The sequence below is a fragment of the Hyperolius riggenbachi genome, chromosome 8, assembly GCF_040937935.1.
Source record: "Hyperolius riggenbachi isolate aHypRig1 chromosome 8, aHypRig1.pri, whole genome shotgun sequence".
Classification (NCBI taxonomy): domain Eukaryota; kingdom Metazoa; phylum Chordata; class Amphibia; order Anura; family Hyperoliidae; genus Hyperolius; species Hyperolius riggenbachi.
In genome coordinates, this window is record NC_090653.1 from 136,175,261 (window position 1) to 136,191,123 (window position 15,863).

Here is a 15,863-nt window from a genome sequence, read left to right on the forward strand (position 1 = left end):
TTTTAGGTACCCAAAGGTGCCCCCAGTATTAAGTAGCTATCCTGTATTGATAGGCAGAAGTGTCCCTAGTATTATAGGGAGTATTATATAGTGCAGTGGCTGGATAGTATAATGGTTAAGGGCTCTGCCTCTGACACAGGAGACCTGGGTTCAAATCTCGGCTCTGCCTCTTCAGTAAGCCAGCACCTATTTCAGTAAGGAGTTTCGTGGGCAAGTCTCCTTAACACTGCTACTGCCTACTGAGTGCGCTCTAGTGGCTGCCTCGCAAGCGCTTTGAGTCCGACAGGAGAAAGGCGCTATACAAATACTGCAATTATTGCAATTATTATTACATAGAGCCAGAAGTCCCCACCAGTAAACATAGCCAGATGGGCACCCAGTATCAGGTAGCATCCCCCAGTATAGGTAGCCATAAGTAGCCCCCTCAATATAGTCAGCCAGATGTGATGCCCAGTATAGGTACCCATAGCCCCCCTCCTGTATAGGTAGCCAGAAGTAGACCCTCTCCCAAGCCAGAAGGGCCTCCAGCAATAGGTAGCATCTCCCAGTGAAGGTAGCCAAAAGTAGCCCCCCAGTATAGGTAGTCCCCCTCAATAGCCAGAGGGGCACCCAGCATAGGTAGCCAGCACTGCACCCTCGCCACTATATTCGTAACCCCACCCCAAATATAGGTAACCAGATGTCAGCCCCGGTATAGGGAGCCAGAGAGACCCACCAGTACAGATAGCCAGAAGTAGCCTCCCACTATAGATATCCCCCTCAGTATAGGTAGCCAGACTCTACCCCTCCCCAGTATAGGTAGCCAGAGAGACCCACCAGTACAGATAGCCAGAAGTAGCCTCCCACTATAGATATCCCCCTCAGTATAGGTAGCCAGAGTCTACCCCTCCCCAGTATAGGTAGCCAGAGAGACCCACCAGCACAGATAGCCAGAAGTAGCCTCCCACTATAGATATCCCCCTCAGTATAGGTAGCCAGAGTCTACCCCTCCCCAGTATAGGTAGCCAGAGAGACCCACCAGCACAGATAGCCAGAAGTAGCCTCCCACTATAGATATCCCCCTCAGTATAGGTAGCCAGAGTCAACCCCTCCCCAGTATAGGTAGCCAGAGTGTACCCCTCGATTTAGGTAGCCACTTGAATATTGTTAAGCAGAGTTAGCCCCCCTCCCCCAGTATAGGTAGCCAGATGTGACTCCCCCCCCCCCCCCCCCCCCATGCAGAGTAGTGTTAGCAGAATGTAGGAGAGAAATCACCTCTCCAGGCTCCATGGTTGATCTACAAAAAACATAGACTGTATATTTTAATTTAACATGGTTTATGTTGCATGTGCAAACAGTGGTAAACAGAATACAATGCAAAAAAAGAAGGAAGCACCAAACCGGTTAATGCTGCGCCAAAACTGTAAATATATTATGGATTGTTTAGATCCATGCAATACATTATATATGGGGTCCCATAATTAAAGGGTCACATTTATTATTGATACCTACAACAGGTTCAAACACTGGTAGGGAATACCATCAACCAATAAATACTAATTCAACAAGGCATACCTAAAAAGTATTAATTAGGCAAGATAGTAACCTGAGCCATCAAATTTGCCAATATTGGTTATTGGTCCAATCAGATACTGTGAGGTAATCCAATAGAATTTATACATAGCCCAACAGGCAGCAGTAAAGATTTAAACCACTTACAGGGGATTATTATACTGACCAATATGATCATAATAATACAAATATGGTTGAATTGCACCTATAAGATAGTTGGCAGGCTGTCCCTAGCACAATTTCTCATTGGTCAATGATCACTATATAGAGTCAATCAGATATTCCTTAAATTTTAGCACCCATAGGGCCATATGCAATTCTCTTTTTCACCTGACTTTTCTCCTAGGAGATAATTTTTCATCATTGATTTTGTAATAACTGTAAAAAAGTACCAAAAAGTAGGTGAAAAAGTACTATCCAAATTATTTTGAGTATTTTCTTGCTTGCTGGTGGTTTAAAGGCATTTTATTTACACATTGTGAAAATATCACCTAGGAGAAACTCAAGTGAAAAAGTGAATTGCTTATGGGCCATTGAGTCTACTAGGCATCCAATACTGATTATAATCAGAATCAGAATTTATTTCGCCAAGTACAACGGTGGATTGTACCCGGAATTGGTTTTGGCGCATACAGGGTCGTTGATGAAAATAGCATATGGTTAAGCATGGTACATACGTAGACATGGGACAAGCATACATAGGACAACATTAACAGCTTGTGCGTACAATGAAACAGAGCATCGTATACAGTGAAGCATGGCACATACGTATAAACAATAAAAGCAGAATTTTTTTTTTTAAAAAGCATTACAGCATACACGTACAGTTAACGTAATACAAGCAAAGCAATTACATACACTGATAGCAGTAACAGAAAAGAGTGGGACAGGAGGAGCAGCCTGAGAGCTGATATGAGCGCTGCCATTTTCGGCACTGGACGCTACACAGCGACACGCTCCCAACAAGACAGGTGCAACCAATTGTCCACGGAAAGTAGAGAGAAAGCAGAAGCAGCGGGGCATCATGATGGAGGCGGACAGCAGAGTTCACTCGAGCCAGGTTGCCCGAGGAGTAGCGCTTCTAATTACAAGTCTGCACGGCTGGGTACTGAGGGCGCAGACACACTGGGGGCCCTGTGGTGCCAGGGGGGCACTTTTGCCGGGCAGCAGTGGTGGACGTGGGGCCAGGGGCCACCCCAGCTGGGCGGCAGTGGTGGACATGAGGCCGGGGGGCACCTCGGCTGGGCAGCAATTGGTGGACATAGGGCCTGGGGCACCCTGGCTGGGCAGCAGTGGTGGTGGACAGGCCAGGGCCCAGCAGGAGAGGCCAGGGGCAGCATACCTCATCTGTGGCTGCGATGGTGCAGCAACAGGCCCTCCTTTTCCGAATGGCAGTGTGGCCGTTCCTATGGTGACTGAGGAGCCGCTGCGATTAGGCCTCCTCTGCACGTGTCCCATGTTCCCCCATGCTGGCATCTTGATCTCTAGGCTGGGCGACCCGTGGAGGAGGGGGTCCGGCAGCCCCAGCATTCCCGAGCTGCACAGACTACGGGTCACCCGCCCGGTGATGGGGAAGTCTTTGGCGGTGTCCCTGGGCGGCTGGTGGTAGTGGCTGGGAGTGACGGAGCGGAGCCCACGTGGCAGCTCCAGACATTCTGAGAGCCGCCGAGTGCGGTGCGGAGCCGCCGCTTCCCCTCTATGTGGTCCCGGCAGGAGAGTAAGAAACATGTGCTGCATGGAGGCGGCGCTGCGTGCGGCGTCCCGGCACCCCTGGCTCCAGAGCGGTGTTCCGGCTCCCCTGGCTGCAGCGAATTCTCCCAGGTCAGGCGATCCCCACCCCGCAGCGGAGCAGAGCACGCGACCTCCCGATCCTCCAGCAGCCCGCGGGGCACATCCGAGGCCCCTGCATCATCCCCAGGTGAGTGGAGGTGGTCGGGAGGTCGCCAGCGGGGAAGTTAGGGGGAAAAAAGAAAAAAAGACCGGAGCCCTGGGGCCGTAGTGTCCTCACCCAGCGCCATCTTATGCTTATGCTTTGGGCAATTATATCCACTAATCAGAGAGTCCATGAAAGTGGGCTTGAATTATTTGTCCAGTAGTATACCACTCATCAGTCCACTACAGCATAAAAAGCTCCTGGATAGTTACCAATGTATACTGAAAATGCACAATACACAGCCAATATCATGAAGCGTTTATTCAATTTCTGCGAATCATCACTAAGACAGAGGTCAGCTGCTTCCACTGGCAAGTTGCTGTAGAGTGTGCCTGTGGGTCATCATATTAAAGGGAACCTGAACTGAGTAAAATTATTTAAAATAAACACATGAGGTAACTACAAATGAACATTACATAGTTACCTTGCCATCAGTTCCTCTCAGAAGTTCACCATTTTCTTCTGACAATGATCCCTTCCAGTTCTGACAACAATATAAGTTGCTGTCAGTTATAGCTGAGAGGACAACTGATGTGGCAGGTAATGTCCATGTTTCCCTATGGCTCAAGTGGGCGCTATTACAGTTTAATAGTGTGTTGACCAGAAAGCTGTTATGGGGTAATAATGGCCATTTTCAAAATGGAAGACGGAAAAATTCCCTTGATCACAGTGGACAAACAGGACGCGGGACAGGAGAAAGAGATTGAGGAGAAGACTACACGGGTGGTAAGTATGACTTGTGTGTGTTTATTTTGACTTTTAATTTTCAGTTCAGGTTTTCTTTAAAGGAATAGTCTAAACTGGACATAACTGTAAGTGGAAGCCAGGAAAGGATTTGTTCAGGAATACATCTAATGCCTGGTAGAGAGCTGTGAAATCTGGATGCTGATTCCTTGCACACATTTATTAGGGAATGCTGAGAAATTGCCCTTTGCAATGCACTGGAAGAGACATAGATTCATCTTGTTGTCAGGAGGAAAAAAGTCTGAGTTTCTGTCTATTTTTGGAGCCTTAACAGAATTGAAATATCCTCCAGTTAGCAAAAGGGCATCACATTTCTGCAGGACTCAACAATATAAAATAATCCTGAAGTTTATTGGGTATAAATGTTAATTAAAAATAAATATTTTCCATACAGAGTACCATGAAAGATTAGATATTTACCTCTTAAGTTACTGATAATTCTAGTGCAAATAAGCAAGCAAGTGATTTTTCTGAACTAGAATTTCAATTACAACCCTCTTCTGTTTGCTGAATATTATTATATGATATTATTTAGTATTTAACTTTAGTTCAACCCTGCCATCAAAATGTGTCCTTTGTACAAAAGTTAAATATCCTCCAGATGGCTTCAACTGTCAGGGCCAGATTAATCAAAGCATTACTGACAGTTTTTTCTTCTTAAACAGTTCTAATCAGCAGAGGAACTGTTCTGCATGATAAGAAGAACATTCCTAAATCCTATGCAATAGCAGCAGTTTTGCGTGGATTTCTAGAGCTGCACTATAGTTAAGAAAAGTGCAAATTCATTCCTAAACTGCTGCAGGTTAAGAAGTGCTTAATAGCAGTTCTTCAGATGCAGCAGTGCAGGCTAGACACGATTTATGAAGTGCTCCTCCCCCTGCTGAATCCTGTGAAGCTGTTCTGTGCTTAACCCTTCCAGTGCTGGGCATTGATGCAATACAGCAGATGTATTGGTTACCTCAGCAACAGCAATTCCCCTCACACACTGCACTGCCTGAGACACCTTCCTAACGCCTCCTCCATAGAATCGTATGGGCAGTGAGCTGAAATGCAGAATTATTCTGCAATTCAACTGACCATGGTGGACTAGACCTGAGACAGTGTTATTTATTGCTTTTTCTACCCTTTACTATGGATTTCACTGTCCCTTTTGCCTCCTCCTGAAATAAAACTAAATAGGGGTTTAGCTGTGTTTCCATTCTTCTTGTCTTCTCACGGTTTTGCTTTTTAATTCTTCATGTGAAAGTCATCATTATTGTCAGTGTGTTAGCAGACACAAGTCTTGTCATGTTAGGAGAATGGCAATGAGTCTCAGCAGTGGCGTAGCTAGGGAATTTGACACCCGGTGCTAGGTATTGAAGGACACCCCCCACCCACGGTACACCACATGCGCTCCGCGGCGAAAAATGGGCGTGGCTATGACCGGATGGGGCGGAGCTAATTTAAAAGTGCACCCAAGTTTTACTCAACCTTTCTCCAGAAAATTCACATCATTGCGCAGCTTTTCTCCAGAAAATACACAAAATGTCAGAAGCTTTCAACATAAAATACACGTAATGCGAGAAAATTTCCCCAGACATTACACGTTATGTGAGCAGATTTCACAAGAAAATACATTCAATCATGTCGGCAGATTTGACCAGAAAAAAATCATTAAATCTTGCGGCACATTTGACCAGAACATACACAATGTCAGCACCAGATTTCACCACAAAATACTCAATATCGGTAGTTAAACTGACCACAAAATACACGACGGTAGTTAAACTGACCACAAAATACACAATGTCGGCAGTTAATCTGACCACAAAATACACAATGTCAGTAGCAGATCTGACCACAAAATACACAATATCGGTAGTTAATCTGACCACAAAATACACAATGTCGGTAGCAGATTTGAGTGTTGTTAAGCTGATAGCCTGGTGGGTAGGTGGTGAAGGGTGAGCAGCCTGATTGCCTAGTGGGTAGGTGGGCAGCCTGCTGGGTAGCAGTGGTGGGTAGGGGGGCAGCAGTGGTGGGTAGGTGGGTAGCCTGGTGGGTAGGTGGGCAGCCTAGTGGGTAGGTGGGCAGCAGTGGTGGGTAGGTGGGTAGCATGGTGGGTAGGTGGGTAGCCTGCTGGGTAGCCTGGTGGGTAGGGGGGCAGCAGTGGTGGGTAGGTGGCCAGCCTGCTGGGTAGCCTGGTGGGTAGGTGGGCAGCCTGCTGGGTAGCAGTGGTGGGTAGGTGGGCAGCAGTGGTGGGTAGGTGGGCAGCCTGCTGGGTAGTCTGGTGGGTAGGTGGGCAGCCTGGTGGGTAGGTGGGCAGCAGTGGTGGGTAGGTGGGCAGCAGTGGTGCGTAGGTGGGCAGCAGTGGTGGGTAGCAGTGGTGGGTAGGTGAGTAGCAGTGGTGGGTAGGTGGGCAGCAGTGGTGGGTAGGTGGGCAGCAGTGGTGGGTAGCCTGGTGGGTAGGTGGGCAGCCTGGTGGGTAGGTGGGCAGCAGTGGTGGGTAGGTGGGCAGCAGTGGTGGGTAGGTGGTGGGGAGGTGGGCAGCAGTGGTGGGTAGCATGGTGGGTAGGTGGGTAGCCTGGTGGGTAGGGGGGCAGCAGTGGTGGGTAGGTGGCTAGCCTACTGGGTAGCCTGGTGGGTAGGTGGGCAGCCTGCTGGGTAGCAGTGGTGGGTAGGTGGGCAGCAGTGGTGGGTAGGTGGGCAGCAGCGGTGGGTGGCCGGGCCGTTGCACCTGTAAAAGAAAAAAAAACATTCACTTACCTGCAGATGAAACCTCTCTTCCGAATCCCAGGCAGCCTCTCTCTCCGCAGCTCCTCTTGAATGTTCCGCGCCGTCTCCGGCTGCGTCATCAGTGCAGGGCTACGGGAAGATGGCCGCTGAAGCCCGCACTGGAGACAAAAATAGACGGCAAGATGGCGTCGGCGGCCATCTTGCCGTCTATTTTTTTCTCCAGTGCGGGCGTCGGCGGCCATCTTCCCGTAGCCCTGCTCGGGTAAACTGAGGGCGGCTATTAGCCGCCCTGTCAGTGCCCGTTGCCAGCGCCCGTGGAGGGGAAGCGCCGAAGGAGGGGACCCAGGTGAGGGAGATGTGGAGGGGTATTTCCCCCCTCCCCGCCGACGCTGCCACCCCTCCTTCAGCGCTGCTTCCCCTCCTGTGTCATCAAGGCTTCTGGGGAGGCCTTGATGACACCCCCCCTGGAGCTGACACCCGGAGCGGAGCGCTCCTGGCCGCCCCATGGTAGCGACGCCACTGAGTCTCAGTAACTCTCATGTAAACATTGTCACCTTGAAAATGGGGGAAGGGTTTTCAATTATGTGGAAAAATTACAAAATTGACTTGCAAAATAACGGAAATCACTTGCACCCAAAGCACTGACAAGGGCATGGAAAGTCATCTACTGTACATGAACATGCTGCAACGTGTAGGCTATGTCCAAACCCATCTATCATTATAGTTGAGCATAGTAATAATGACAATGAAAACTGTTCATAGGCTCAAAATTATCTGCCGAGCACTTTGAGAGGCCGTTATATATCCTTAATTGTGAAAAGTAAATAACATTGATAACTATTGGCTGCATTGAGTGCCAAAAATTACATGAATCAAGGCGCGGTCTGTGTCTGCAGGGCCTTGGCCTGGGCGCCTGCCCCTGCCAAGTGTGATTACTCCCATGTGGAACATTGATGCGAATATGCTACAGTAATCCCAATTGTGCCATTGACTTAACATTGCATTTCCATTGTCTTTATGTAAGTGCCAAATGCTGTGAACTTTTCTTTTATATGCTTAATAAAGCTCTTTTAAGTTAAAAGAAAAATTGTCCATAGAGTTGAACTAGAATACTAACGCAGATAAATGACTTACAGGGTGCAGACGGGTTGCCTGGAAGTCCTGGCTTTTCTGGTCCCTCTGGACGTGCTGGTGAAAAAGGTTTGTTATCACAGTACTAAATATAACAGTATTTTAGACACAATTTAAAAAAATAAAAGAAAACAGCCTGACCTTATTAAGGACCTTATTATTAAAGAAAATCTGTAACAAAAAAAGTCCCCTGGGGGGTACTCACCTCGGGTGGGGGAAGCCTACGGATCCTATTGAGGCTTCCCCCCGTCCTCCTCGGTCCCACGGTGGCCGCGAAAATCCTCCCGGAGCAGCGGCGATGTAAATATTTACCTCAGTGGCTCCAGCGCAGGCGCAGTATCCGCTCTTCCCATGGAGATAGGCGGTAATAGCCGATCTCCGTCGGGCCGCTCTACTGCGCCGGCGCAAGCCGCCGCTGCAGTAGAGCGGACCCGACGGAGATCAGCTATTTCTGTCTATCTCATCAGAAGAGCAGAAACAGCGCCCCGCTGGAGCCTAGAAAGGTAAATATTGAACAGGCTGTCTGATTTGTCGCGCCGGCTTTGTAGGGCTGCAACGAGACCCCCGTGGGACAGAGGACGGGGAAGCCTCATTAGGATCCTGAGGCTTCCCCCTCCCGAGGTGAGTACCCCCCAGGGGACGTTTTTCTCGTTATAGTGTTTCTTTAAGATCCTAATTTAGTTTCAAAAGGTTTTATTGGTTTAACCAAAACAGGTAATCATAACAGCAATTGTGAATATGTCCACTTCGGGACTGGGCAGAGTATAATTATAAAAGTACATGTTCAACAGGAACATAACAGAAAACAGGTATGCAAATATCCAATATAAAGAACAGTGTTACAATATTTAGATGTGTAATTAATTCCATACATTGAGCCCGGCACCAGTGAAAGGATCATAGAGATAAGACACAGGAGCAGAGGCCAGTAAGGCCTGAGGCGTTTAGCCAGGGCTGCCATGTTTTAATGAAAGTATCAAAGGTGTCATTAATGATTGCAAGGATCCTTTCGGAGACCATTATGTACAAAATAATGTTGTCGGTTAGTTGAATGGAGAGCGTTTGCTGCATCCATTGTCTTGCAATGTGGGATCTAGCAGCTTTTGCTATATGCTGTGCTAACCAGTGAGAAGGATGCTTCCATTTAGGAGGTTTATCTCCAAGTAAAAGGATCCCTGGATCTGGTCCTAAGGCAGTTCCCAGTGCTGTGTTTATGAATGCGGTGATTTTCGTCCAATAAGCTTGTACCACCGGACAAAACCAAAACACATGGGACATATCGCCCACTCTCCCACAGTTTCTAAAACATAAGTTACTTTTGGTTGAGTCAATGTTGTGTAGTTTTAGGGGGGTAATGTAGGCATGATGGAGGATTTTGTAATTAGTTTCGATATGGGAGTAGTATGTGCTTCCTTTGGTTAGAGTAGTACAACATTTGGACCACCTTTCTGGGGTAAATGTGATTCCCAGTTCTGACTCCCAGGCTAGCATAACTCTGAGTTTGCTTAGATCAGGGGGTTGAGAGAGTAGGGAATACAGTAGCAAGATGAGGCCGCCTTCTAAGAGTCTGAGGTCACACCAGGCTTCATAAGGAGTGTGCTGTGGGAAGGGGGAGTTTTTCGGGCCTAGGGTGACGAGGAAGTGATAGATTTGCATTGCTGCAAAATATTCAGATAGCGGGAAATCAGTTTTAGTTTTGAATTGATCCCAAGTTGGGATTCTGTCGTTTACCAGCAGGTGTTTGAGATGCGTAATTTCTTTAGATTTCCACCATCTGAAGGAGCGTGGATCAAGGCCTGGGGTAAACATGGGATTACCATAGAGTGGGAGAAGTGTTGATACTTTTGTTTGAAGGTTTTTTTTTTATCTAAATGATCTCCATATAGAGAGAGAGTGGGCGGTATAGGGTTGGAGTAAATCCGTTTCTAACTGCGCCCATAATGGAGGGTTGAAATTTGAATGAATTTAAGCCATTTGAGCTATTTGGGTGGCTCTTTAATATGATATTAGATTTGGGACTCCCATTCCTCCTCTGGTTCTGTTTAGGAACATTGTTTTGCGATCTATACGGCTTTTGTTGTTGTTATTTATGAATTTAAAAATGTCATCTTGAAGGTCCTTGATGTGTTTTTGCATAACCATTATCGGTAGTGTGCGGTACAAGTATAAGATTCGGGGAAGAATGTTCATACGCACAGCTTAAACCCTACCTGTCCATGAGATAGCTGGGAAATTCCATTTTTGCAGGTCTCTTTGTAATTGAGATATCATAGGTTTATAATTTAGGTCATAGAGGTCTGCAGGATTAGTCGAGATTTTAATTCCCAGATATGTGATGTGTTTATGTTGCAATGTAAGTCCTAGGGAGGAGGTTAGATGGTCTGCCTGGGGTCGGGGAACGTTAGCAAATAAGATCTCTGTTTTAGTTACGTTGAGGCATAGTCCTGATATAGAACCAAATTTCTTTACCAAGTCGATTAGGTTTGGGATTGAGGTATGCGGTGAGGTAAGTGTTAGGAGGAGATCGTCGGCAAAAAGGCTTGCTTTATAAGATTTCCCCGCCACTGTCAAACCCTGTATATCAGCTGATTTCCTGATCTCTTCCGCCAGAGGTTCAATTACTAGGGCAAACAGTGCCGGGGAGAGCGGGCAGCCCTGCCTGGTACCTCTTCTAATTGGTATGTTTATAGGGGTTGACGTGGGCAACTTTAGCTGTGCTGTGGGGAATGAGTATAGTCCATTGATTGCTTGTAAGAAATTGCCTCCAATCCCCACTCTTTGTAATGCCGCCCTCATGTAATCCCAGTCAATGGTGTCGAAGGCCTTCTCCATGTCCAGAGCAGCAACAGCCAAAGGGATTCTGTCTCTCCTAGCGACATGGAGAAGGCCCACGACTTTTCGCATGTTGTCGGGTGCTTGCCTAAAATTTAAGATCCTAATTTAAATTAAAATACTGCATTTAAGATCTGTCCCCAGTGCATCAAAATTGCAGATCAGACTTAAAATACAAAGTCTTGCAGTATATGATTATTGATAGGCCATTTAGCACATACGACCACTGCCCATTTTTCGCCTAAAGATAGGCCAAATTTCATGACTTGCTGATAAGCAATCCCAATATGATGTGTCATATAAAGCGGTTCATATGTACCCCTATGGCTGTTATTTCCCTAAAAAAACACTGGTGATCAGTTGTCTCTGTGTGCCTCTAATAGGCCCATGTGTCTACCTATCATGCTGTGGCTGGATTGTGTAATGGTTAAGGGCTCTGCCTCTGACGCAGGAGACCAGGGTTCGAATCTCGGCTCTGCCTGTTGAGTAAGCCAGCACCTATTCAGTAGGATACCTTAGGCAAGTCTCCCTAACACTGCTACTGCCTATAGAGCGCGTCCTAGTGGCTGCAGCTCTGGTGCTTTGAGTCCGCCAGGAGAAAAGCGCAATATAAATGTTATTTGTCTTGTCTTTGTCTATAAGCATAGGCCTTCAGTGGTCCCTGTATCATCATGTTATGTGCTCTGTAAACATTGGTGTTCAGTGGTCTCATTGCCCCTCCTATAGCTGATATGTCCTTCCATAATAATTGGTGTTTAGTGACCCCCTTGTCCTGTTTTTGGCTCTTATGTCCTCCTATAATTATTGATGTTCAGTGGTCCCTGTATCCCTTTTGTGGCTGGTCTGTTCCCCAGAAACTTTGGTGTTCATTGTTTCCTGTGTCCCTCTTATGGGTGTGATGTCCCCGATTAACAATGATGCCCAGTGGTCCTGGTGGCCACTCTTATGGCTACTAGGTTTCTGAGAAATAACTGGTTTCTGTGTACCCCTATTATAAATATGGCAGCTGTAATAATCCCCTTGTGTTCCCCTATAACATAGGTGTTTACTGGACCCTGTGTATCCCTAATATATGTCCACCACTATATATAGAAGCTGAATAACCCTCCTTGTGTGGCCCTTGCTTGACTTGCAGCTGCCCTTACACATGGGGAAGTGCAACTATGTTGTCCTACAGCAGTGGGGAATATGGAACTATTTTGTCCCACATAAGTTAAAATGACACAGAACCATTGAAGGGTTCTTACAGAACCCATGAGTTCCACCAAACCTTGATTTTAAATTCCTGCCTTAGATTATAGTGGTTACATGTGTCACTGATAACAATTGCTGGTAATAATTACTGATTCAGTGCAAACTTTCCAATACATTCATTTATACAGTGTTTTACCTCAGACATTGTACAAAGATATTGAAATGCTCTTTTATGCTATTATATGTTGTGCATTTTGATGTGCCTGTAAGCCTCTCAAAGATCATATCCCTATTTAATAGTTGCTGTAACGATATTAAACCTACTTTGTTAATTATAGGTGATCGTGGGGAATCTCTAGGGCAGCCTGGAGCCAAAGGAGCTAAGGGAGAACGTGGAATACCAGGGGGTCCAGGTAATTTTATTTTCCCACTGACAAATTACTGCTACTTTGAATATTTAGTGTACTTAAATTTAAAAAGTGTTCAAAATAACGTAAAATTAGACCCTACTTGAAAATCACTAAATCAAGGGGATCTACCAACATTCCGAATGCTTAACTTTATCATTTGAAAAGTTGGTAGATCACTTTGTACCCCCATCCAAGCATAATTAGCCAGAATCCCCGCCCCTCCCCCAGCCTCATTTCTAAAACACAAACATAATAGCACTGACAGAATCTCTCCCCTAAAAATAATTAGGTCCCGCATTGTTATATAGAGTACCCAAATCCCTGGAGTCAGTGATGGGCCCATGACCGACATAACAATTGTCATTGGCAAAGAACCGCTATTCCTGACCAAGCAATATTGTGCTTCAGTTGGTTGCAGGATGATCATGGTGCTGTTGGAATCCACAATTTTTGCTTAATTCAACGTTTTTGTTGAATCAAATGGCTAATCCAGCAAGAGTATTGTATAGTGTTTGGTCAGTCAGTACTCTAGTGCCCAAGAAGCTATGGTAGGAGTAGGAAGAGGGCAGAGGGGGAGAAGTTTATAAGCTACCTGCCACTGTTGGGCTCCTTGTCAGTTGGCACAAGGCTTTGAAGTGTGATAACCAGGAACACACAGCTTGAAGATAAGGGGTTTTATTTGAGAGATTTAAGGTGCCCATAGATCTATCCATGTATGGGCAGATTTGACCAAGAGACAAATCTCTCTCTTATCGAATATGATAAGAGAGAGATCTGTCAGCTGCCCATATGCCACAGGCCGATTCCCAATCAATTTCAGCATGAAATCGATATCGCCGCTGTGCCCCCAATGTAATTTCCCCCCCCTCCCCCGGTGCCAAAGTGTATACATTACCTCTCCGCGGCCTTCGGTTGTCCCCCGCAGGCTTCCAGCATTCCTCTTCCACATACATGCGCGCCCCACGTGGTTTCCAGTAAGGGTGCACGTGTGTGACGTCACACGCGTGTCCTTACAGGAAACCATGTGGGGCGTGCGTGTATTCGGAAGAGGAATCCTGGAAGCCTGCAGGGGACAAGTAGAGACCGCGGACAGGTAATGTATACTTTACACGGGGCACGGGGGGACATTACATTACACAGTGGCGAGGCGGCTGATTGTTTCGTCGATCAGCGGGAAATTGCACCTCGTTCCCGCCGCGCACCATAAAAAACAACTTTGGTTTGGCTTTTAAAGTTATTTTAAAGAGAATATGAAAATGATCTCCAAGTAGATAACTCAGGAGAAGAAGTGAATTACATGTGGCCCTAGGACTGCAAACGAAAGAATACAGAAGAGAGGCCTACAGCCTCCATCCCCCACACTACATTTTGTTTTTTGAAGTTCCATCTCAAGGGTTATACACAGAAGATGTTACACCCGGAAGAAGCTGTGTTACCTGATTGAATAAACTTACAACTTTAGCGAAACGAGTAAAGCTTCTCACGTGTGAAAAAACTCTTTATTGTTGGATACACTAAATTGAACGTGTCTAATACACTTTCAACTGCAAAATGGTTGTGTAAAGAGCACTGATTAAAAGCAAATGTTCATGTCTTGATACTGTACATTATGGTTCAGTATAGTGGCAAGGATGCCTGCTTACTTCTTCACTATTTATATTTCTCAGCAGTGGACAGGCACATTCAGCCAAGCTGAGTTTGCCTGTACATGGCACAGCTCCTGGCACTCTTTCTGATACTGTTGATTGTTTAGCCATACAAACAGACATCAGTGCTATCACTGCCTTTCCTATGTAAATGTCATTTCTCCACCACAATTTAAATAGGTTGTAATTGTTTAGAACTCCAGGTTATTTTGTATCAACTTATTTTTATTTTACAGGTGGAAGAGGATTTGATGGATTTCCAGGAGATGTTGGACGGATTGGAGCTCCTGGGAACCCTGGTGTTAAAGGGATGACTGGTGATTTTGGCCGTCCTGGACTACCAGGTAAAATTTTAATGAGATTTTGACTCGATAAGCGAGCAATGTCTTCATATACAAGCACAGAACGTATTCACGCATCACGTCATCCCAACTAAGCCAATGGTTCTTCTCCCTTTGACGCTGCAGGATTGTACTTAATTGTACCTAGTCTGAGTATAGAGACTGTGCAGTGTCACATTTCTGTGAAATCCTCAAAAGTAGGCAAAATCAACTGGAAGTCACTGGATACATTCCCTGTTAAAGTCACACACAAAAAATGGTTGGTGTGAGCCAACAGATACCAATGATTCTGTTAAACTGAAAGTCTTTTTTTACATTTTTACTTAATACAGTACCATACTTTGTATTCAATTTTTTTTTTATAAATGTTTTTGGATTGTGGAATGAATGATCTGAGTTTTCATTAATCCTTATTGGTAAATTCGCTTTGATATAAGAGTGCTTTTTTTAGATTACAAGCATGCTTGTGGAATGAATTATGCTTGCAAACCAAGGTTCCAATGTATGATAGGTAGCACCCAACCATCTAAGTGCAATGTGCTTCGATCATTGTCCCTCTGCCTCCAGGAATAGGAACAAGAAGAGAGGAGACCCAGCACCGTCTAAGGTGGTGCGGTGTCTCTTCTCTGATTGTTATTATAATTATAGTCATCAAGTCTGTGAGTTTATTTGTCATAGAGGATTGTATACGAGTTTGAAAAATAAAGGATGCTTATTGAAGAAGAATTTGTTATTGGCTTAAACCTCAGTGGTGGTTCAATGCTAACTCTTTGCTATAGAAACAGTAATCAACCACGTTTATTTGTATATTTTAGGATCCCCTGGGCTACAGGGATTTAGAGGAAACCCTGGATTTGCAGGAACCCCAGGATTCCCAGGATCCCCAGGGTTCCCTGGACCCATAGGAGCTCCAGGTGTTAATGGTAAGGTTATCTTGAAGGTTTTTTTTACCCATGTATTTTCTTTCTCTAGAAGCAAGATTACTAGACGTTTACTCCTAGTTTTGTGTCTAAAAGATGTGTTAAAAAAGGTCACTGCTGTCTGAGGGAAACATCAAGGACAAGAACTCAATTTAGCAGAATAATGAATGTTGGGTGTGGAGTGGTTCAGTGCAGTTGCACAGTAAATGCTAATGGTGCCCTCTAATGATACAATACTGATTGTACAATCTTACCAAATCTGTAGGAGAAGAGTAAACTGAGTGAATGCACTTTGAATGGATGCTTTAGTCCATCATATTACATAGAAGTGGTAAGATTGTACAATCAAGATTGTATAATGAATGAGAACTTTAAGAAGAAGATTTGATTGGAAATATATGTGTCTCAGCTGCAGTTAAGCACAGAGTAGCATATGTCATAAGAAG

At 45.5% G+C, this 15,863-nt stretch overlaps 1 protein-coding gene across 5 annotated transcripts in view; it reads left to right on the plus strand.

Moving 5' to 3' along the window:
• The window catches only part of COL4A6 (collagen type IV alpha 6 chain), a 422,653-nt gene that overhangs the window by 376,439 nt on the left and 30,351 nt on the right, over positions 1–15,863 (plus strand). For all 5 annotated transcript variants that reach the window (XM_068251142.1, XM_068251140.1, XM_068251144.1 and 2 more), the window contains 4 exons: positions 8,080–8,143; positions 12,439–12,513; positions 14,393–14,500; positions 15,313–15,420. In XM_068251142.1, the coding sequence (XP_068107243.1) occupies positions 8,080–8,143; positions 12,439–12,513; positions 14,393–14,500; positions 15,313–15,420 (355 nt within the window). The remainder of the gene's footprint in view (positions 1–8,079; positions 8,144–12,438; positions 12,514–14,392; positions 14,501–15,312; positions 15,421–15,863) is intronic.